The 23328-nt window shown below is 38.1% G+C and overlaps 1 protein-coding gene across 1 annotated transcript in view; it reads right to left on the bottom strand.

Moving 5' to 3' along the window:
- The window catches only part of MTPAP (mitochondrial poly(A) polymerase), a 32352-nt gene that overhangs the window by 4680 nt on the left and 4344 nt on the right, over nucleotides 1-23328 (bottom strand). Inside the window, exons 2-6 of the mRNA XM_047065576.1 lie at nucleotides 21006-21178; nucleotides 20253-20486; nucleotides 18190-18414; nucleotides 11924-12135; nucleotides 9903-10129 (exon numbers count right to left, since the gene is read on the bottom strand). Coding sequence (XP_046921532.1) covers nucleotides 9903-10129; nucleotides 11924-12135; nucleotides 18190-18414; nucleotides 20253-20486; nucleotides 21006-21178 — 1071 coding nt within the window. The remainder of the gene's footprint in view (nucleotides 1-9902; nucleotides 10130-11923; nucleotides 12136-18189; nucleotides 18415-20252; nucleotides 20487-21005; nucleotides 21179-23328) is intronic.

The following is a 23328-nucleotide window of genomic DNA, read 5'->3' as shown; positions in this document are numbered from 1 at the left end:
TTTTTCAAAATCCCTAAGGCATTCGAACCTAGCAGCCTGGCGGCCAAGGCTCTCCCCTCCTTTGTCTGTCCCCCATTGTTTACTGTAACACCCAGACAACATCTACGCAGTCCAATATAATAGTCACCAGCCACGGGTGGCTATTAAAATAAAATATTCAGTCCCTGGACCACACTAACCATATTCCAAAGGCCTAAGAGCCACAAGTGACCAGTGCCTACCCTATGTACAACATGGATACAGAACACTTCTATCATCATAGAAAGTTCTATTGGATAGTGCTGCCTTAGAAAAATGATTCTCAGGGTGCCTGGGTGGCTCATTCAGTTAAGCGTCCGACTTCAACTTAGATCATAACCTCACGGGTTGCAAGTTCGAGCCCCACATCGCGCTCTCTGTTGTCAGTGCAGAGCCCGCTTCAGAGCCTCTGTCTCCTTCTCTCAGCCCTTCCCCCACTTATGCACTCTGGCTCTCAAAAATAAACATTAAAAAAAAGGAAAAAATTATTCTCAACCTATTCTGACACAGGAAGCCCTATCACTATTAGTTTAAACCTGTGGCACTTTTTTCTTAAAAGTATTATATGAAACACTGGCAAAAATTAATAAGTAAATACAAACTCTCTCAGTTGTAAGGAAAATAGCCATGTAATAAGCAACTTAACTCATATTAGGAGCTTGATGACACATTCCTTCAACTTCACCTTAAGTGAACTTAAAAACTATGAAAAAGTAAGGTTATGCATTTACTAAATTTGATTTTCTGGCTTCCTTGGGAAACCTTAGACCCTCACGGACTGGTACGTCAATTAGTCTTTCAGCAGAGTACACATGACGAATGAAATTCACTGAATAATGTTCTCACAGCCACAGCCAGATCGATAAACTTACCCACGTTTTTTCAGGGTACTAATATCCACACTATAGTAACTCATAATTAGTCACAGAGATCACTACTGGCACTTACCCAGGGGCTGCAGTACAGATAATCCTGTCTACGGGTTGTGTGATTGTTTACGTTAATCTTTCTGGTCAAATGAGCAAAATCTACATTGTGCCAGCTACATGCATTTCTAATAAGTAACCTGAAGTTGAGAAGCACGAATATTAGGGACGTAACAGGCATAAAGTTCATATGAAGGCTTATGATGTCCTGGTTTTTTACGAGGAGCTGGAGCAAAACTTGAATACCTAAAAATCGTATAACTATATTCAGCTTCTATTATAACTATTAACAGGTCCAAACCTTCCAGAGGTCAGTAGTAATTAAATGGGATAAGCAAAAAGGTGATCCCTGCTGTACTAATTAACGTAGGCTGCTGAATACGGGGCAGGGAGTGCTGTGCACTTAGACATTAGACACACTGGCAGTTTGCTTCCTTCTAACCCACCCAGCCAGAACCCTTTTTGAGAATGCACATCCAAGCAACTGCCTCTCAAGTGCCTGGATGTAACCTTGAGAAGAGTGTAAGTGTTATGGTTATATCCGTGTTTCAAAGTAGCTTTACTGATTGTCTTGTAGCTCACTCAACTCCAGAATGCGACTCATGCTTAGACACTATTCTTCACATACGTACATCTATAATATAGACTGTTCCCTATTAATCACTTATGCTAATCAACAGACAGGTGAAGTTCTACCTGCTCCTCCCACCATGCCATATGCTCCAGTGACACTCAGCCTCCCTCGGAGGGAGCCTATATACCAGTTATGAGCACATGCTATGGGGTGAAGATGATGAAACGAACACAAGCATCTATCCTCACCCCCTCCCAAAACACCTATGAACTGACAGTAAAATGACATAAAATCTTGAAGACAGAGAACAGAAGAAATAAGAACCAAAAATTTTTCAGTGGAAGAACAGATGGACAAGTAGCAAAGACTTAGGAACTCTGAAAAGACTAAATCCTAAACTAGTAGTAAAGAAAGCCAAAAAAAGGGACGCCTTGGGTGGCTCAGTCCGTTAAGCGTCTGACTCCTGATTTCAGTTCAGGTCATGATCTCATGGTTTGTGGGATCAAGCCTCCTGTCAGGCTCTGTGCTGACAGTGCCCAGCCTGCTTAGGATTCTCTCTCTCTCTCTCTCCCTTTCCCACTCTCTCTGTCTGAAAATAAATAAACTTAAAAAAAAAAAAAAGCAAAGAAAAAACCAGATCTACAAGGCAGAGCTCTCTCCCAACAACTCAGGAAATAGAAACACCAGGTCTAACTGGAAGCACCATGACTGGAAGCTCCCTGGTTAAAGAAGCAGTTAGACTCCCCCAGATCTCTTCTTCCCTGACAGAAAACCTTTAGAGTACTTTGGAGTACTTGGAGAGGGTAAAAGAGAGGGTATCTACACACGGAGCTACAAGGCATGGGAAAATTGTTCTAAAAGCAAGAAGAAAAGCACAGTAAATATCAAAGTTACAGCATGCTAGTAACTGGGTCTTTTGTTCCAGACCAAAACAAAAACAAAGCAAAAAAAAATTTTTTTTAAGTCATTTCTGGGGAATCTGAATAGCTCAAGAGGAATGACCTGGGGAAAGTGACATAAAAAGTGCCCACCAATGCAATAGTCCAGCTACACTGCCCTACAATGAAGCTCAGAGTCAACAAGCCCCACCTAAGCTCAGAGATTCAAATTAACTTTTTAGTTTCCAACTCAAACATGAGCAGAAAATCAAAGATTATCAGACACCTGAAGAAGGCCTCTAAGAGGACACGAAACTTAAAAAATGAAATAAAATGAAAAAAGCTACTTAGAAACAAAAGAGGCCACATAAGAAAGAATTAATTCATAGAATAATAGATGATTCTGACTATTCTGAGAAAAGATTTAGACAACCGGTAGCAAGTTGGAGATTCAAGTAATGTTAAGCACATAAAAAAACTAAGCAAACTATAAACTCCAAAGAACAGAAAAAGTTGGGTAGGAAAGGAAATTAATTTTAGTTTACTCCATGGATTAAACAGGAATAGCATTTACATAGTCATAATATATAGAATGCAAAGCAGGGGGGCCTGGGTGGTTCAGTTAGTTAAGCATCCAACTCTTGATTTCAGCTCAGGTCATGATCTCGCAGTTTGTGAGATTAAGCCCTGCTTTGGGCTCTGTGCTGACAGCATGGAGCCTGCTTGGGATTCTCTCTCTTTCTATCTCTCTCTCTCTCTCTGCCTGTCCCTTACATTCTTTCTCTCAAAAGAAATAAATAAGCATTAGGGGCGCCTGGGTGGCGCATGGGGCGCCTGGGTGGCTCAGTCGGTTGAGCGTCCGACTTCAGCCAGGTCACGATCTCGCGGTCCGTGAGTTCGAGCCCCGCGTCAGGCTCTGGGCTGATGGCTCGGAGCCTGGAGCCTGTTTCCGATTCTGTGTCTCCCTCTCTCTCTGACCCTCCCCTGTTCATGCTCTGTCTCTCTCTGTCCCAAAAATAAATAAACGTTGAAAAAAAAAAAATTAAAAAAAAAAGTGCATTGGGGCTCCTGGGTGGCTCAGTCGGTTGAGCGTTCGGCTTCGGCTCAGGTCATGATCTCTCAGTCTGGGAGTTCGAGCCCCGCGTCGGGCTCTGTGTTGACAGCTCAGAGCCTGGAGCCTGCTTTGGATTCTGTGTCCCCCTCTCTCTCTGCCCCTCACCCACTCATGCTCTGTCTCTCTCTGTCTCAGAAATAAATAAACATTAAAAAAAAAAATTAAAAAAAAAAGTGCATAGTAAAATTATGCTACAGCCATATTCAGAATATGAGGGGTGGAAGAGACGTGTGTATGGTGAGGGCTACAGGGGGAAGAAGATAATTCCTCTTTTTTCATAAAGGGAAGTCATATATGATGCTTAAAACTAAAACTCAAGAAACATGGTCATTGTTTTCCAATATATACAAATATTGAATCATCACACTGTATACCTAAAACCAATATACTGTTGTATAGGTCAATTATACTCCCCAACTACATAAAGAAATTAAAGCATTTTGAGAATATGGTTTAAAACAGCAAACAGATCATCTAAGAGTTAAAAGTGGTGCCCACAAAGGGCAAAATGACTCGAAGGCAGAGGCTCAGAGTGGAAGTTATTGTTATGAAATTTGTAGAATCTTTTACTCTTTAACTATTTAACTATGTGTATCTGTAACTTTGATAAAACTGAACTTTAAAAATCATAGTCCTTTTGGGACTCCTGGGTGGTTCAGTCGGCTGGGCATCCGACTTCGGATCGGGTCATGATCTCACAGTTTGTGAGTTCGAGCCCTGTGTCGGACTCTGTGCTGACAGCTTTGAGCCTGGAGCCTGCTTCAGATTCTGTGTCTCCTTCTCTCTCTGCCCCTTCTCTGCTCACGCTCTCTCGCTCTCTCAAAAATAAATAAACATTAAAAAAAAAAAATAGTTCTTTTCACCAAACATCAATCATTAAGACAGTGAAAAGAGAACCACAGTTATGTATTTATTTGACACATAAAGACATACACATGTATCCATAACACGTGACAAAGGACTCGTATGCAGAACATATAAAGGATTCCTGCAAATGAATCCCTTAAAAAGGACAGATAGGTGGGACGCCTGGGTGGCTCAGTCAGTTAAGCATCTGACTTCGGCTCAGGTCATAATCTTGCAGTTCGTTGAGTTCAAGCGCCCCGTGTTGGGCTCTGTGCTGACAGCTCAGAGCCTGGAGCCTGCTTCGGATTCCGTGTCTCCCTCTCTCTCTACCCCTCCCCCACTCACGCTCTACCCCCGTCTCTCAAAAATAAATAAATATTAAAAAAATTTTTTTTAAATAAATAAATAAAAAGGACAGATAGGGGTGCCTGGGTGGCTAGGTCAGCATCCTACTCTTGATTTCGTCTCAGATCATAATCTCAGGGTTCCTGGGACTGATGAGCCCTGTATCGGGCTCTGTGCTGACGGCATGGAACCTGCTTGGGATTCTCTCTCTCCTCTTTCTCTGCCCCTCCCCCTACTTGTGCGCCCTCTCTCTCTCTCTCTCTCTCTCTCTCTCTCTCAAAATAAACACTTAAAAAAATGTTTTTAAATAAATAGAAAGTGCAAGAGAAAAACAGGCAAAAGACTGAAAGAAACATCACAAGAGATACCCAAATAGCTGACAGATACATACATGTGTATGAAAAGGGGGTCAATGTCATTAGGGAAAAGAAAATCAAAACACACCATGATGCCACTACGCGTGCATTTGGAATAGCTACCATAAAACAAGATAGTATCACGTGTTGGCAAAGACAGAGAGCAATTCGAACCTGTACATAACGCCTGTGGGAGTTTACACTCTGGAGAACTGTTTGGCAGTGTCTATTAAAGCTGAATATACCCAAATCCTAAGACTCAGAAATTCTATTCCTAGTTTATACTTGAAAGACAGGAGTACCTATGCTCACCAAAAGATATGTGCTAGAATGATATGAGCAATTACTTGTAATAGTCCCAAACTACAAATTATTCAAATACCCATCAAAAATAGAATTAAAAATATCTTTTGGTATCTTCACGTAAAAGAATACTGTACAGCAATGAGCATGAATGATCCACAAATATGCTAACAGTAGGAACGAATCTCCTCAACACAATGCTGAGCGGGAAGAAACCAGACACAAAGCAATACACACGACATGATGCCCTTTAGCTAAGAGACATAAACAGGTAAAAGCAAGTCCATTGTTGGGAAGGGGTGTGGGGATGTGTAGGGACTTGGAGGGAACACACCAGTACTTCTGCAGTATTTATTCAGTCTGAGTGATGTTCACTTGGGTGTATTCAGTTGGTCAAAATTGGTGTGTGTGTGTGTGTGTGTGTGTGTGTGTGTGTGTGTATGTGCGCGCGCGTGCACATACTTCTGTATTATATTTCAGTTACCTTAAGAAATTTAGAAAACCTCTCAACGCCTCAGTCTCTTCACCTATAAAATGAAAATATAATTCTGCCTCATAAGACTTGTTGGGAGGACTGAATGAGATGGTGTGTAAGATTTTTTAGCTAAATGCCTGGCACAGAGTTAGCACTCAAGAAATTGTTCGGCAGTCAGTCACAGAGCTACCAATGAAAACTTTCTTCCATTCGGGGGTTTCTGCATCAACACTGCCAACAATACCGTACCCAGTCATTTCTTCCTCAAACCTTTAATTCATCACAGGAAAGAAGTCCTAAACAAAAAACTGTAATCAAACAACTGTTTATAAAAGGAAAATGCCACACGAAGCACTAAGCACAGAAATAAAGACAGTAAAACCAAAAAAGGAGAGAACGCACGGTAAGAGACATGGGGGGGATGAGGAGAAGTGGAGATTATACAAAAACACAGAGAAACAGAAATTCAAGAGTAACCAAAACATGAAAGTTGCCATCATGCTCAGTACAAAATTTTTCAATTTTATAATGTTCGCCCAGCATCTGAAATCTATTTACTGAACTTCCACTATGGACCCAATCCTATGCCAGGAACAGAAGATGCAGAAATGAATCAGAGACTGCGTGCCCTAGAAAGGCCTGGCCACCTTGGGTAGATAAATCGGCTATGTTACAGCTGTCAACGAGCAGGTGTGCACCAAGGACTTGGAGGCCACCCGAGCACCACCTCCTGCGAGGAAGGAGGGAGGGAGCCAGACAGGGGTGACCTAACACGAGAGATCTGGGACTCGGTTTGTCTTCTTTCTTCGCTGGCCTAATCTTGAGGAGGTTCTCCACATAAACTGAGGAGGTAGCGAGAAAGCAATTTCAGGCAAAGACAGAGATGTAAAAAAGACCAAAACATCTGAGGATCAGCGAGGAGTTTAGAGTGCTGCCGCTCCCGATTTGCACAAAGAAGTGAATGTGAGACGAGAGGAGGAAAAGGACGATCAAAGAGACCCCTAAATACAACTCTACAATGTTTGGACTTATTCTAAGCTCCAAACAGTGGTTTATCAAGTCCTAGAAGTGCTCATAGGTGTTCCACAAATTTATGCGCCTTTTATTAATAAACAAACAGGCAAGCAAACGTATTTTTTCTTTTTTAAGAAATACGAATTGAGAGCCTCAATTTGGATATCAAGTGAGGGGCACGACTCAGAAGAAACAAAATGACTGTACACAAGACTTAACTCACTCAGCCCATCAATCATAGAACACCCAAGACGATTTTGATTATTTCATGGTCTAACACTGTTTTCATTCTTGGCCAGAGACTGGTGGATACATATCAATGTGGAACCACTGGTTAAAATCAGGAAGGGTAAAAAAACATGGAATTTGAAAAATACTTAAATGAACAGAAGAAGAAACTTTGATAACTTCTTAAAATACTCACCACATCCTTAATATACATTCACTTATGAAAAATTCTTTGATAGCAAATTCAAGATATCATTAGAACTTCAAAACCAAAGATAAAAAAGTAGCAATAATTCTGTCAAATTTGCTTTTTCATTTATTGACAATTCATTTCATTTATTGGCAATTTCAGAGTAGTAACGGCAACAACAAATTCAAACTTAGTGTTTAAAAGCTAACACAGAAAAATTTTAAACCACCAATGTGGTATTTTAAAACAGAAAATTAAACAATTCCAAAATCAGTTTTGTCCGTTTTGATGCCATTAGATGTGAATAAATTTAAACTGTTTTAAAAAATAGATTTGAAATAAAAACTCAACATACTGTAAATGTGTCCATAGATCATATTCTTTTTCTAAAATAATTAGCAGAAAGTTTTTAGAAAGTTACTGAAGGATTTCAAGAGAGAATAATATAATCAGAGATGAATTCGTGAATATCACTCTGCTAGTTACATTGGTGGGAAACAAATGGGGCTGAGGAGAAAAGGCAGTAAAATGTTCCCAGGAAGGGAATGTCAAGGGCCCAACTCTGGGAAGAGTAGCAGTACGAGTAAGACTGGACTAGAGCCATCAAGATGTGAGGGATAGTTTGCTCCCAGCATAAACTTGCCTTAGTTCTTCCTACTTTCTACAGATTCTACTCTTTCCTTATTTGCTGAACTCCAAAAGTTCCATGATTTTTTTCCCAAAATGGTCTCTATGAGGGCAGTTTTAAGCATCAATGCACACAGCAAAGGTTAAAGAGGAAGCACTATTTACAGGTTGCTTACTGGTGAGGATCTCCCCACATTTTAATATTTAATGCGTGTGTGTACGTATGTCTTACGTCTACCAGATTGAGTTACCTTAGAACAACGTCCATATCGTCACTGCACCAAAAAATAACACCTGATGTAGAATAAGTCACCAATAAATATTTAGTGAATGAATGACACCAAACAATGAGATGAGCACAGCCATGGATGCTGCCCATTTATTTCAACCTCAACAGTGAGATATGTGACTACTACCCTACCTTCTGAAAACTTCCCAGTTTCCATTAACCCATCATACTGAGCTTTTTTAAAGCTCAACTTTAAGCCATGCAGTACTTAACAGCGTTCACAGGAAGGAATTACTTCTAATTTGGATAAGAGAAAGTGGCATAGATGAGAGAATTTAGAGAAGTCACAATCCAGGCAGAAAAACAAACAGCATGAACCAAAGTGCTAAGACAGAATACAAGGAGTCATCACCATAGCGAGTGGAATGTGGGAGCACATGAAGAGGAGGAATGAGAGAAGGGGCTGGGAAATCAGGAACGGCTCCATAAGTGAAGATCTCAAATACGAAGCTGAGTAAACCGAGGTTTACTCCACAGGGAATAAAATCTCTTTTAAGGTTATTTTAAACATGGAAGATTCAGGGATATACTTTAGAAGTATTATCCTGCAGCAATACACAGGACGGGCAGAAGATAGAGCATCTATACATTTTCAGTGTATCCCTTGTTTACCTCCCTTTTAGAATTTTTAATTTTTTTTAACGTTAATTTATTACTGAGAGACAGAGAGACAGAGCATGAGCATGGGAGGGGCAGAGAGAGGGGGAGACACAGAATCAGAAGTAAGCTCCAGGCTCCAAGCTGTCAGCACAGAGCCCGACGTGGGGCTCGAACTCACAAACAGCAAGATCATGACCTGAGCTGAAGTCGGACACTTAACCGACTGAGCAACCCAGGCGCCCACCTTCCGTTTAGAATTTAGAACTCTAATACTTTAATATCTCTTCTGGCAGTCTACCAAAATGTCAAATAATTTGTGACATAAATAACATAATAATTTTAAAATAATTCACCTAAGACTGCTTGTAAACTTTTAACTAAAAACCACATTTAGGATCTTTAAAACATCATGGAACAGTTTTTAGCTTCTTTAAAAATAAATCTGGGGGCACCTGGGTGGCTCAGTAACTTAGGCGTCCAACTTCGGCTCGGGTCATGTTTTCACAGTTTGTGAGTTCCAGCCCTACGTCGGGCTCTGTGCCGATGGCTCAGAGCCTGGAGCCTGCTTCAGATTCTGTGTCTCCCTCTCTCTCTGTCCCTCCCCTGCTCATGCTCTGTCTCTCTCTCTCTCTCTCAAAAATATATATTATGTATATTATACATATAAAAATATAAATATAAATATAATTATATACATATATATTTAATATATAAATAAATAAATACATCTGGAAGTTCAGATGTGGAAAGCCATCCTGAAACTATGATCCACTCAGAAGCTGCATCTGGCATAGGTTTTTTTTTTTTTCCCAAGGTCATTCCAGGCTTGGTCAACTAAGAGAGAGGCTCCAACTGTCTCATGATAATTGTAAACAACCTTGCCAACTGACACAAATAAGGCAGAACTTTAAAGACCTCAGCTTTGCAAATCCTCTGCTCTCATGACCCCTGGTGGGCATTAAAAAAATAAAAAGCACTTAAATTTTAGATTCACAATGTTTTAAAAATACAGAAGACAAATTATATGACTAATAAACAAACACACATGTCTTTGATAACACATGGTAATTATATTATTTAAAACATCAGGAAGAGAAAATAGATTGCTTCTAGTCTTACCTGCTAGGGTTTTCAGGGAGTCTAGTGTTGGAAGAATAGGGGGTGATCTCCTCTGGAGAAAAAAGATGACCATCATTGTAAGAGAGAAATTTGTAATCCAAGAACCAGGAATACTGCTCGTTAATGAGTGTGCTCGAGCCCAACATCGAATACTGAACACCAAGGCTCTCACTCGTGAATCAAGAGCACCATATATATAAAGGAGTTCAGAACTTTTCAAGGCAATCCTTCAAAAGAAAAAAAAAAAAAAAGAATTTTCAAACCACCAAATTATGGCTTCAGACTAGAATAAAACACATACCTGGGAACATATGTAAATATCTTACCATTTCTGAGTGTATTCAGAACACCATGATCAGATAATCAGAAGCATTATGTATTTGCAACATAAAACTGAATGTGAATGGTTGATTATCAAACACATTCACTAAAATATTGTTTAAATGTTGACAATCATGATGTAGTTGTAAAACTTAGAATTTTTAAATCAAAGTTCCTAAACATGACTTAATTAAGAGAAATGCTACAGATGTGCTCTTTAGTAACTATCAATAAAGACAGACACATTAGTAAGTGAGAGGCTCTACACCTGACTTTCACGCTTTGGTTATCTAGTTCTTGGCAAGCAAGGAAAACACTGTACTAATTTTATCAAGAGTATAAATGTCTTAAAACTCAGGCAAAATTACATATGTCTAACATTGATAAAAACCAAAACCTACGAAGATAAAATGTCTTTTAAAGAAACCGACATTTAGAGCCAATTTTCAAAAAGCTTCCTAGTCATAAGTTACAATGCAAAAAATTATTAATCAGAAATATTTTAAAGTTAAGCTCCTACTGATCAAAACATGTCTTGTAATGTCCCAAAGAACCGACAGAGGGCACAAAACCATTAACGGTATCAACTTCAAACTGTGAAGTATCAAAACATTTCCTTCCTGAGTTTACAGAGAACAGAAGAAATTGCAAATTAGAAATTCAAGGTGATTACATGTTTTATGTAAATGAATCTGAATTAAGTTGCAAATAAATGTCAAATAGTGCCAGGTATTCGATATAAAGAAACAATGCAGGGATATAAAAACCTGAAAGATTTTAGAACAAATTTTTAAAAACCTGTCCCAACAAGACAATAAAAATAACACTGCTACAGACACAGATGCCATTTTGTTCTATCACACATGCTATACAGAAAATATAATAATGATAGAAAACACAGTATGTATACTTATTTTTACTCCCTTGGGCTACTTGAGAGAAATTCAGAAGTACTCAGCACTGCCTTGTTAGTGAGCAGGAGTTTAAGCAAAACTGCTCTTGAATGGATTTTCTGAATCTATTGTTAGTACAGATTATCTAACAGATAATGTAGTGAAATCTAATGCACGCAGTGAGAACACTACAGTTCTGACTTCAACTCCTGCATTGAGAAGTTTTCCCTGATAAGAACAAAAACGATAAGGAGTCAGAGTAGGAAAGAACTTGTCACTCGCACCCCATTTTTTTAAGGAAACAGGCTGCTAGGATAATGAAATGAAAATATGCTAAGGAAAACACTTATACAGACTGAAGCTGCTCCGACCCACTTTCTGTCCGAAGCAAACACCATCTGGGTTTAGGACCCTAAGTTGTCTATACCCAGAGGTTCAGGGTCAAACCCAATGTGCTGCTTTATTTTCTAAGTATACTTAGATGACTACATACAGAAGATCTGTTACAGGTGTTTTCATGGTATCACGCTATGTAAGGTAAGAACAATGAAACAGTTCTCCTCAGATGACGTTAGGTATGTTAACACTTCAAACACAGCGTCCTAACATTTTATTTATGAATATCAAAAAGCCAACAGATATATCTGAGAGAAAATATTTCCAATTTTTAAATCCAAGTATTCAAAAAATTTTGAAGTTATTATTAAAGCATGTATAAAAGTCCAAAGCCACTGTTTCTGTACAAGAAAAACTATGCTAACACCTTATGATATTCACATTTAAGATGACAAAACAAAGATATAGTACCTATTGTTAGTAGTCAAATCACATTGAAATCCAGAGGCCTGGTGTGAGAACCTCACGAGAGGACACCGAGCATTTAAGATTTTTTGTACACCCACACAACCAGGGCCAAAGTGGTCAAGGCATTCTCCTATCACAGACAGGATCTTCTGAGTTGCAATTCTTTCTGAAGGTACATTTTTCACTTGAAATTCCATCAGAAAATTTCCTGAGGTCTGAACAATAAAAACATTTGTAAATGGGAGCTTTTAATAAGAAGGAATTTCTTAAATAAACTCTCTAGAAGAAAGCTCTAAGTCATTTTCAACAAAACACAAAAAAACACATTCAAGGGGCACCGGGGTGGCTCAGTTGGTGAAGCGTCTGACTCTTGACTTCCATTCAGATCATTATCTCACGGTTTGGGAGATCGAGCCCCATGTCGGACTCTGCACTGACCATGTGGAGCCTGCTCAGGATTCTCTCTCTCCCTCTCTCTCTGCCCCTCCCCTGCTTGCATTCTCTATCTCTCAAAATAAATAAACTTACAAATAAAAAAGAAGAAGGGAGGCTGGGTGGCTCAGTCAGTTAAGCATCCGACTTTGGCGCAGGTCGTGATCTCTCAGTCCATGAGTTCAAGACCCACGTTGGGCTCTGTGCTGACACTTCAGAGCCTGGAGCCTGCTTCAGATTCTGTGTCTCCCTCTCTTTCTGTGATTCTGTGTCTCCCGCTCACAGTCTCTCTCAAAAATGAATAAATGTTTAAAAAAAAAATCAATGGGGGTGCAGAGAGAGGGAAGGGAAAGGAAGAAAGAAAAATAAAGCAAGTATGTGGAAAGAAACTGAGTACCTCATGTACTCTTGATAATTTACACTTCCTAGTTCTGGTTCTTTCCTAAGACTCATTCACATTCCTTGCCTTGGGTTCTATGACACTTCCTCTACTTTTTTAAAAATTTTGTTTAAGCTAGTCTGAGCTGGTATCTGTGAATAAGCAAAGAATATTAACTAATACGGTTGACAATTAAGAGGGGAATAAAAGACAGCACCCTAACTGTCTTAACAAATAAAGGACTCGTGGGTCGGCTTTAGCTCAAGCGGTTACTTCGCATGTGGTTACTAAACAAATAAAGGACTCGTTAAGCAAATTACAGTACATTCATTCAGTGAAATACTGGAAAAGATGCAGTAGACTGAACTGCCAAGACACTATTAACTGGAAAAAAAAATCAGGTTATAATCTGCAAAGATAAAGGGTTTTATTATAAAAAAGAAGGATTTCTACCTGCAGAGGAAAAAAATTCAGAACAAAATTCATTACATTATTCACAGTAGTTACCTCTGCAAGTGGTGAGACCATCAGAGATATTTACATTATACATTTCTGGAACTATTACTTTATAATCAGAAAAAAAGACATTAAAAAATATACAGGTGTGACATGTATACAAACAATCCCCAGAAATAAACATGTTTTATTTTCTCTATTTCTGTCATCGAGACAAGCTTTTTATTAAACTAGGAAACTTTTATATTGAAGAAAAAAATGGATTTCCTTTAAGAGCATCAAAATTTCAAAAATCTAGCTTAGTCCTTTTGTTAAAAGATCTTAATAACTTCTGGTTCCCTGGTCTATTCGATTTTAAAATTCAAACACATACCAATTTATATGGGAAGGAACCCAAACAAGAATAACCAACAAATAGAGCACAGAGCTACTCAACAGAAAAGTAAAGAAAAAGAAACATCTTCTATCAGGATAAAGCAGAACCAGAAGAAAAAGACAGATTTGAGGTGAAATAATCTCAGGATAGAAAAAAAAAGGGGGCATTGGGAGATTAGTTATCAGACTAGTATCAGCTGTGTTGGACTCAGATGCAAAGGAAGGGTTAGAAGTACTCAGAAGAAAGGAGATAATGAGATTTTCACTACAAATGAGACAAAAATAAAATCGCTGAGGCAACAAGTGAAAATGACACCAGAGAAAAATAGATTTGAGTAATGCAGTAATTGAGTTCCAGTCTAGAAACTAGAACTAGCTGTGAACTATAGGCAGGAATGTGAAGTTACAGAAGGTATTCGCCAAATACTCTGCATCGCCTTTCTGACATTTAGGAGGGCGTCCCACTCCTGCCCCTCTAAAGTGAAGCACAGTCACGTGACTTGCTGTCGCCAATGAAATACGAACAGAGGCTTCACAAGTCACTTCCAGGCAGAGCTTTAAAAGCTAGTGGTCCATTCTCCACTGTGCCTTTCCACTGCTTCGGTGCTAGAAGCATGGGCACGGGCGGTGAAAGCTGCTCAGCCTGGGTGCTTAAGAGACCCGTGCAGAGTGCCCCTGCTGACCTGCTTTGGCCACACAGCCTTAGCAAGAGATTAACAGCAAGGTGCAGAGTTTGGGGAGGTGTTTATCACCAAAGCATAACCTGGCCTAATCTGGCTGATATAAGAAGCAAGAGATCAATAACCACATGGGGTAATTCTACTTAGATAAATGCACTCCACAGAGAAATAAAACACTGCAATTATGGAAGATGCAGATGATGAAAAGCACATCTATAATGAGCAGAAATAAGACCCCCCCCCAAAATTACTCTCCTCTAACAAACAAATAAAAATAAAAGAAATTTCTCAGACGGCCAAATCAATAAACATTTCTTACTAATTTTGCTATTCCTCTGCCACCTCTTTGTTTCAGATAAATTTTTAAAAAATTTTTATGTTCTTCCTAGTTACTCTGGTATTATGCCAATATCTCATAAAAATAAAACACAAGGTAAGCGCCTTGCCCACAGCAATAATTTAGAGAACAGGCTAGGACTTGGCCACCAATTTTTACTTCTGTTACCTAAATCCTGTAATACATAAAACCCTATCAGAAAAAGAAAAACCCTATTAGAAAAAGAGCAAGATTTTAGCTTAAAATTTTGTACTGAGGTGCCTGGGTGGCTCAGTCGGTTAAGCATCGGACTTTGGCTCAGGTTACTGTCTCGTGGTTTGCAAGTTTGAGCCCCACTTCGGGCTCTGGGGGGTGTCAGGGCAGAGCCTGGAGTGCTTCGGATTCTGTGTCTCCCTCTCTCTTCCCCTCCCCTACTCGCACTCTGTCTCTCTCTCAAAAATAAACAAACATTAAAAAAAAATTTTTTTTAATTTTGTACTAAAATGATCTTTGTGGTAACTTAGGCAGCACATTTCACTTGTGAGCATCGTTCACACATTAAGAAACATGAAAGTTTACAATTTAGTTGCTAAATAACTTTCCCTTACTCATTAGCAAATCATCTCTTTCTAGTGCCTGTGAGGCACAAAATATTCTACATAGTGCTAAAAGACATACAAGAGTCTAACACACTCTTCCTAACTCCCCTCAACTCGGACTGAATAAAATAAGCACCCAGAATTATAAAGCAAGGTGGTGTGCCAAAGGAGACACAAACCAAGAGGAGAGGAAGGAGAGTGCACAATTGCACAAAGCTGTCCAAGAGACTCTTTCATGAAGTAGATGAATTTAAAAGTGCTTTTGGTTTTCATTACATTTCATTTTTAATATTTCTAGTAGCAAAGCTATTATAATCTTAAACACGCACATATTTCAAGGTACACATTTATAATACATCTCATTAGTTAAACCTATATACCAAATAACATCAAATTGCTTAGTGAGATTGGAGCACTGTCTTTGAAAACATCTTTTTGGAATACCTCTATATTTCAGAAATCTAAGACCCAACTAAAAGTTTCCAACGCTTACCTCTGCCTCCAATGGAAAAAACTGTGTGTTTCCTACTTGCATAATAATGAAATAACTAGTAATATGGCTGCTGATGGTGATCAACATTGGAACACTTATTACACGCTGAGCACCGTCCTACGTGCTTCACATGTATTAGCTCGATGAAGCCCTCCGGCACTCCACGAGCCAGGTGCTATAGCACCAACCCAATCTCACAGCTAGAAAAATCTAGGCACAGAGAAGACCAAAATAACTTATCGAGGATCACACAGCTAGTAAGTAGAAGAATTACTCTTCTGCAATTTGGCTCTAGAGCCCGGACTTTAACCATTACAGTATATTATTACACTCCTTGATTATTTAGCAAAGTCTTTTACTTAAAATAAAAATAACCTAGCACAACTTAAGTGTCCCTGCCAGGAATTTAATGCAATTTCAAGTACATGTTAGTCTTACTAAGAATGATCCATTTCATTTTTATGTGTTTTGTATTACTTTAATTCAGTAAGTATATACTGAGCAGAACATATTGAGTTATGCCAGGCACTGTGTGGGATAAGAAAATGAACAGACATGGTTGCTGCCCTGCCCTAGCTTACGATATAGTGGGAGGAATATATCAGCTGCTAACTAAACATAACATAGGAGGAATCTGGAGACAGAAATATGAGCAAGATACTACAAAAAAAAAAGAGTAATTCTGAGAAGAAAAAAAATCAAGATGGTGTCAAGAAGGCAGAGTAAGAACTGGCCTTTGAAAACTACCAGGGAACGGCAGTCAGGGAATAGTGGGAAAGAGCACTCCCCACTGAAGAGACAGATTAGCCAGTATTCATGTTCTAAAAGTGCCTTATAATTTGGTAATTAAATGATGTGATTGGAACACTGGGTAGACAAAGACATATAATGAGAAATCGTTACTAAAATTAATTAAGAGACAGATCATTTCAATACTATGCTAACGAGAAGACCCATTCTATGTCTGTGAGAAGATCCAATCAGTCTTTTAGGATAACTCCAGTACGGCCCGAAGATTGGAAAACCAAGACATGACACAAGAAATGAGGTAGAAAACAGCATACTGTGACATTAATCTAAGTGAGAGTTTATAAGGAACTGTGCCACAATAGCTTTGAGGATGTACATAAAGGGGGAGATATGAGAGATAACTTAGAATCAAAGAAGATGGCAAATATCAGGAAAACGAAAATGCCACTAATTAACATGTGAAACATACCTAAGAACTTTCATAAAAACTCAGCAAGAGTATCTACAAAGAATGAAAAAAGTTTTATTTTCAAAATGGTAGGTTCAAGTGTCAACTGGACATCCACGTAGAGAAGATTCCTAGTTTGAAATACGTAAGAGAAGACAGAGATTTATAAAACCTACATTTTATAAACACACAGAAGCCTTTTCCAAGTTGTAACTAAATGAAAGCGTCCCTTATATTGTGTGGGAGAATGGTGGAGATACTGGTTCACTTCACCTGTTACATATGCATGTTAATAAGAACTGAATGGAATATATAATTTCCAAACTCGAAGAGGAGAAAGTGGGATGAGGCAGGAATAAAGCAGCAATCCACAGGAATAAAAGGTAGAGGACAGAGAATACAGTCACTGGTACTGCAAGAGCATTGTATGGTGACAGATGTGACAAGACAGACACTTGTGGCGAGGACAGCATAACATATGATCTTTTTAAGTACTGTACACCTGAGACTTATGTCACATTGTGTCAACTGTACTTCAGCTTTATTTTTTTTAAAAAAGCAGGACTCCAATAGGAGGAAGGAAAAGGAAATGAAAAGCAAAGATAAAGCACTGAAAAACATAAATAAAAAATAACACAGTAAAAATGAACTAAAAAATTATCAGTAATAATGAATAAACACATTGACTTCAAAGACTCAAGATCAGAGTAAAAGCACAAAATTCAGTGATCTGCTATTCATCAGAGATATTCAAAATACAAGAGCATGTATAAAGGCTGAAAATGAAGATACAGAAGATACGTGACGGAAGTAACAAGTGGTCATCTTAACAAAAAAGAACTTAAGGAAAAAGCATGTATAGAGATAAAAGACAGAATTTAATGATAAATGAACCCAGTTAGAAGACATAATAATCATACACCTATATACCTACACGTTGCTAACACAGCCTTTGAACAAAACAAAAATCAAAAGAATTCCTAGGAGAAATTAACAAAACCAAACAAACATCATGAGATTTCAAAATATTTCAATAACTAGATCACACAGATTAAAAAAAATTAGTTAAGATACAGATCATTTGAGGAAGACAGTGAATAACCTTGGCCTAATGGAAAAACTTCAGAACCCATGGAAAAAATAATCATTTTATTATGTGTAGAATAGTCACAAAAAATGATTCTACGTTACACCAATACAAAGAAAGACTTTACAATTCCAAAGAGTTAATATCAAATAGACCATATTCTTTAACCACAATGTTTATTAAAGTTTAGAAATCAAGTTATAATTTTATTAAGTCCAAAGATTACTTTTAGTGACCTAAAGCAATACAATTACCTTGTTGGCGCTGAATTTTCCAATTTCATCCAGATCCAAAAACATGTCCAAGTCACATCCCAATTTCCCAAAACTGTTCACCGAAGAGCCAAAGGGTCTGACAGTACAGTCCAGGAAATACGCAGCCGCTATATCTTCAATAAGAGAACAGGTGAGGTATCGGAGCTTAGTGTTCTCCTCTGTTAACTGCAATTCCTTCAGCAGAGTGTTCAGCTGATCATCTATCTAGCTGGCCAAAACAAAAGCAGCAACATATAGAAAACGTACAGGTCACATAAGATAGTTGGCATTTTACTTCTAGAGGTTCGATGGCTCTGGAGACCGAGCTGAAAAACATGTACTTTTTTCCTTCCACCCTAAAAGCAGATGTTTTAAAAATATCCTTTAAAAAGGACTGAGGAGTGATGATGATAATAGTAATAAAGTGTAAAACCATAGAAAAATAAAAAAAATAAGTAAATGAAAATAAAAATACAAATGTTGGCACTTCAATCCACAACTGAATTGTCAGCATCTCTGTGGTTGGGGCCAGTAAGCAAAATTTTGGTATGTTTTATAGGTAATTCTGATGAAACAAGTTTAGGAGTCAATTGCTAGTCCAGACCATGATCCATTTATTCGGCAAGGGGTTACTAAGTCTCTACGGCTAATGGTCAACCGGAGTGTGGTTAGTCAACCAGTCTGCATATAACCTGGGGATCATCTGCCCAAGTCTCTAACCTACTCAAGGAATCTGGGTATTTAATATTTAAATAGAATACACTCCAACCCACAGCTTACGCATTCTGAGAAAATATCCCTCACAATGTCTTTGAGGATTATGGAGACAAGGTAGCTGGTGTGATCTGAGTTGTGCTGTATGTGCAAAATACACACCAGATCTGATGATTTTTTTGAAACAAAAACCTAAAATATCTCATTAATAACTGTATAGTGATTATATGCTGAAATGCATATTTTAGATTTATTGGGTTAAATAGTTAAATTAATTTCAAAAAAAAAAGGACTGAGGAATGATGACATCAGCAAAAATCAAAACCACTACATTTCTTATGCAATATGTATAAAGTATTGTTTCAGGAAAATGAAAGTAGTTAAAATGCTCCAGAAAGAGGTCAAAACAACCACAAAGCTAGACATTTTAAACAAAGTTGGGGAGGAAGAAGAACCAATGTTAAAGGCAGGAAACACAAGAAATAAGCAATGCTTCAGGTAACCAAGGCCCAAGATCCCTCAACTCCTCAGAATAGTAATCCTGTATCTTCACCAGAAAACTGGTGTTAAAAACATCACCTTTTGAAACTGTGCACTGGAGTATTTAAAATAAAAATCATAGCTTCAAATGCCCATATTCGGAAATAAAAATATTGAAAATAACTGAACTACGTGTTCAAATCAAGAAAAACAAGTAACAGAGAGTAAAGAAAATGTGTAAGGTTAGAAATAAAATTTTTAAAATTAGAAAATCAAAACAAAAAATAGCACTTTGATCAAAAACATGAACTGATAAAGCCAAAACTAATATAAACAATGTTAGGGCAGCAAAAATAGATTAAATCAGAAATGAGGGGTTTTTTTTTTTTTTTTTTTTTTTTGAGATACTTCTTATTTTTGAGAGAGCACAAGTGGGACAGGGGCGGGGGGGCATGTGGACAGAAGATCCAACAAGCTGACAGCAGTGAGCCCAATATGGGCTCGAATTCAAGAACTGTGAGATCATGACCTGAGCCGAAGTTGGAAACTCAACTGACTGAGCCACCCAGGTGCCCCAAGATACTTTTACATTTATAGAAAAATGCCAGGTACAACTATATGCCATTATGTTGACTGAAGAAAGAAAACCTGAATAGTCCAAAGGCTGAAAACTCTGTAAGGCTGTGGTTACTTGCCAGGCATACAAGCAGAGTGTGGGGGAGGAGAGTGGGGAAGGACTGCTTTCACTTTTCACTCAACATATTCTGTAGTCTGAATATTTTATAAGAACCTATAATAAAGAAAATAATGTCAAACACACACACACACACATATTTTTAGATACTGGAGAAGTATACCTACAAACTTACACTTTCTGCGTAACAAAGTAACTCAAGAAGCTTCTTGCTAGAAGGAGGTGCATGAATACTACATTGTACACGTGACTGTTCTGAAGTCGGGTTTGACGGATTCTTCGTCTTTAAATTGAAGACACGTGATCTGAATGGAATTGCAGCCTCTGTGCCCATACTTGGAGTACGAGTTCCATTCTGCAGTGAAGTTACACTTTCCTTTTGACAAAATTCTACAACAGCATAAAGACCCTATGCCAAAAACGTAAGAAAAAACAGAACACATCTCAGACTGATATATTTTAAATAGCATTTTTGCTCAAATTTCCAAACAATTATTGTAATACTAAAAAAATATTGATTTTTTAAATTTACAAATGATATACCTCTAACACAAGCACTGGTTTTAATCATTACAAGCAGATTAAGAAAAGGAACACTATAAACTGGTAAGAGTCAACAGAAGCTGAAAACAATGATGAAAGAGAAAATTAAAAGGCAAAACAAAAATCCCCTCCCCTTGGACGTTATCAGTAAGATAAGAGACTACTTAAAGGATTCAAATAATGGAATCAGTCAGTTATAAATTACTTATAATCCCATAGTAATAATGCCATAAGGATTTTTATTCTCCTATAAAAAGATCATTAAAGAAATTTAAAGAGAGATGTAAGATATCAAAAGAGCATCTAAGTTTACCATACTGCAAATAATGAATGGAACGTTTAACTTTCAAAAGCATGAATGTCAGACTGTTTTTCAAATACTTACAAAGCTCTCATAGAAGAAATGATTATTAATAGGTCCATGTTGGGATAAATATTTTAGAAACTTTTTTACACTGATTTTATTTGGACAATGTATCAAAACGGTTCGCTGTGCCTGTTCTCGTCTTTCTTTCTGCACCTCAGAGAATGTCTTTTTGGGAGTCCTGCCTTCAGAGCCTATGAATGAGACAATATTTCCAACACATAAACACACACACACACAAATATAAAATGTAAAGCATATTTTGATAAGGTATATACAGATTTTATAGCTGACTAAAACCACTTTATCCAAATCTCATCTTCTTTCTTCTTCACCTGTAAAAGAATGAAGCTATACTACTTTCGATTTTCATTTACCATTCTCCTGTAATTATCACTAATACTGTCCACTTTCCCAGTTTGGATTTACTATATTCAATGCAGAGCACTGAAAAGAGAAGTATCCACAAAGTTTTAAAAGCCAAATCAGGAACGTAAAATCACCCGTTTAACACTACCCCAAATACACACATATAAAACCTGTACAAGGTTGTAACATACCAAAGCCTAAAAGAAATTATTATAAACCTGAGTGTAAATGAGAATGAAGTTTAGAACTTTAACGTATTGGGGTACCTGGGTGGCTTAGTCAGACTCTTGATTTCGGCCCAGGTCATGATCTCAGGGTTCATGGGTTCGAGCCCCGTGTCAGACTCTGCATAGACATTGTGGAACCTGCTTGGGATTCCCTCTCTCTTCTTCTCTGCCCCTCCCCCACTCTCTCTCTCAAAATAAATAAATAAACTTAAAAAATAACTTTAATGTATTAAAGTAAGTTACTGTTGTTTTTCTTTGTCATGGGTCTTGATCTAGCTCAAACAATTAACAGTGCGTTACCAACTATCTTGTGCTGTGTATCACAGGTACATCAACCAATTTAAAACTCAGCTGCTGTCCTTAAGAATTCATGGTAATTTTACTAAAGAAATAGGGGGTAATTTCTTTTTTCATTCAAAACCAAACTAGGGCTGGGGACTTTACCATCACAGGAAATGAAGACAAGAGCTGTAACAGTCAAGAATTAGATATTAATAATCAACTGACCACAAACGAAGAATCAACAACCAAGCATAAGGAAAAAGAAAATCATTCGAGTTCTAAGAGTGTATTAAGGCCAAATGCTGAATTTTAGCAACATATTTTTTCCTCCAAGATACTTAACTTCTAGTTGGGTGGCCTAAAAGTGTTTCTTTTAAATATCTGGAATGGTAGATTCTAGAGATTATAAACCACCAAGTCTGGTAACAATACCCACAAAAAATTCCAAAGAGATTAAATAGGACAGAAAATATAACTGATAACATGGAAATCAGCAGATGCTTTTCGACTCCTTTCAAAAGGTTATAAAACTGATAGATCAAGGAATACTGCAAACACACTGTACCTTGATCTCAGCAAACTCCAAGACATTCTCATGGACAAGACAGAAATGTGTGTTAATGCAGTAAGAGCTCGCTGTACCCTAAACCCTGTTCGTTAGCAAAGGCCTGGAGGCAGTCTCCAGTGGCACACCACAGAACTCTTAGCCCTGACATACCCCACGTTTCTAACTGACCAAACACATGCTGAGTTTGATTCCTGCCTTCACTGTACGAGATGCTGAAAATACATCTCTTAAATAAGGGTCGACATCTCCATTCCGGATGCCAATTCTTTAACATCAATCTCTTGTTTCAAGGCCTGTATCACAACAGCCGGATTCCTCAAATGGTCTTATTCACGCTGGTCTTTTCCTTTTCAAGCCATTCTCTGGTGCCAAAGTGATCTTTATAAACCAGTCTTTTAAAAAAAGTCGTATTCTTTGACTTCCCTGCTTCAAACCTTTCAATAGCTTCCCTACTGCATTCAAGATCAAGCTTAAACCCAACAGCATGGGGATAGTTATTGGCATTTTGCCCCATCTCTCCTCTTCAATGTCTACCATTTCCTCCTTCTGCAGTGTTCACTTAAGGTACTCCACACACTGTGAACTTTGACTATCTTCTTGTCTCTGACTGGAATGCCCACCTTCTCATTTTCTGCCCCGAACACTCCCATTCATCCTCCCATAGGTCTGCGAAGACTTCTGACTTTCCATGGTAGGTATCTCCTCCACCTCCGTATTACCTTACTTCAACATCTGTGAAAGAACGTAATTCACGGTGTTGTAATAACTTAACAATATGGAAGAATATCTGTCTTCCAGATATTGAGGACAGGGACTATTACTTATTCACTGTGATCTCAAGTCCACTGACAGTCCTTCCAATTAGTCCCTATTTCCTTCTTCTTCTTTTTTTTTTTTT

The sequence above is a fragment of the Lynx rufus genome, unplaced genomic scaffold, assembly GCF_022079265.1.
Source record: "Lynx rufus isolate CCGP_SWC_20201006 ecotype Redwood Valley unplaced genomic scaffold, mLynRuf1.p SCAF_7, whole genome shotgun sequence".
Lineage (NCBI taxonomy): Eukaryota > Metazoa > Chordata > Mammalia > Carnivora > Felidae > Lynx > Lynx rufus.
Note: the sequence above shows the minus strand (reverse complement) of the source record. Positions and strands in the feature narration are given on the sequence as shown.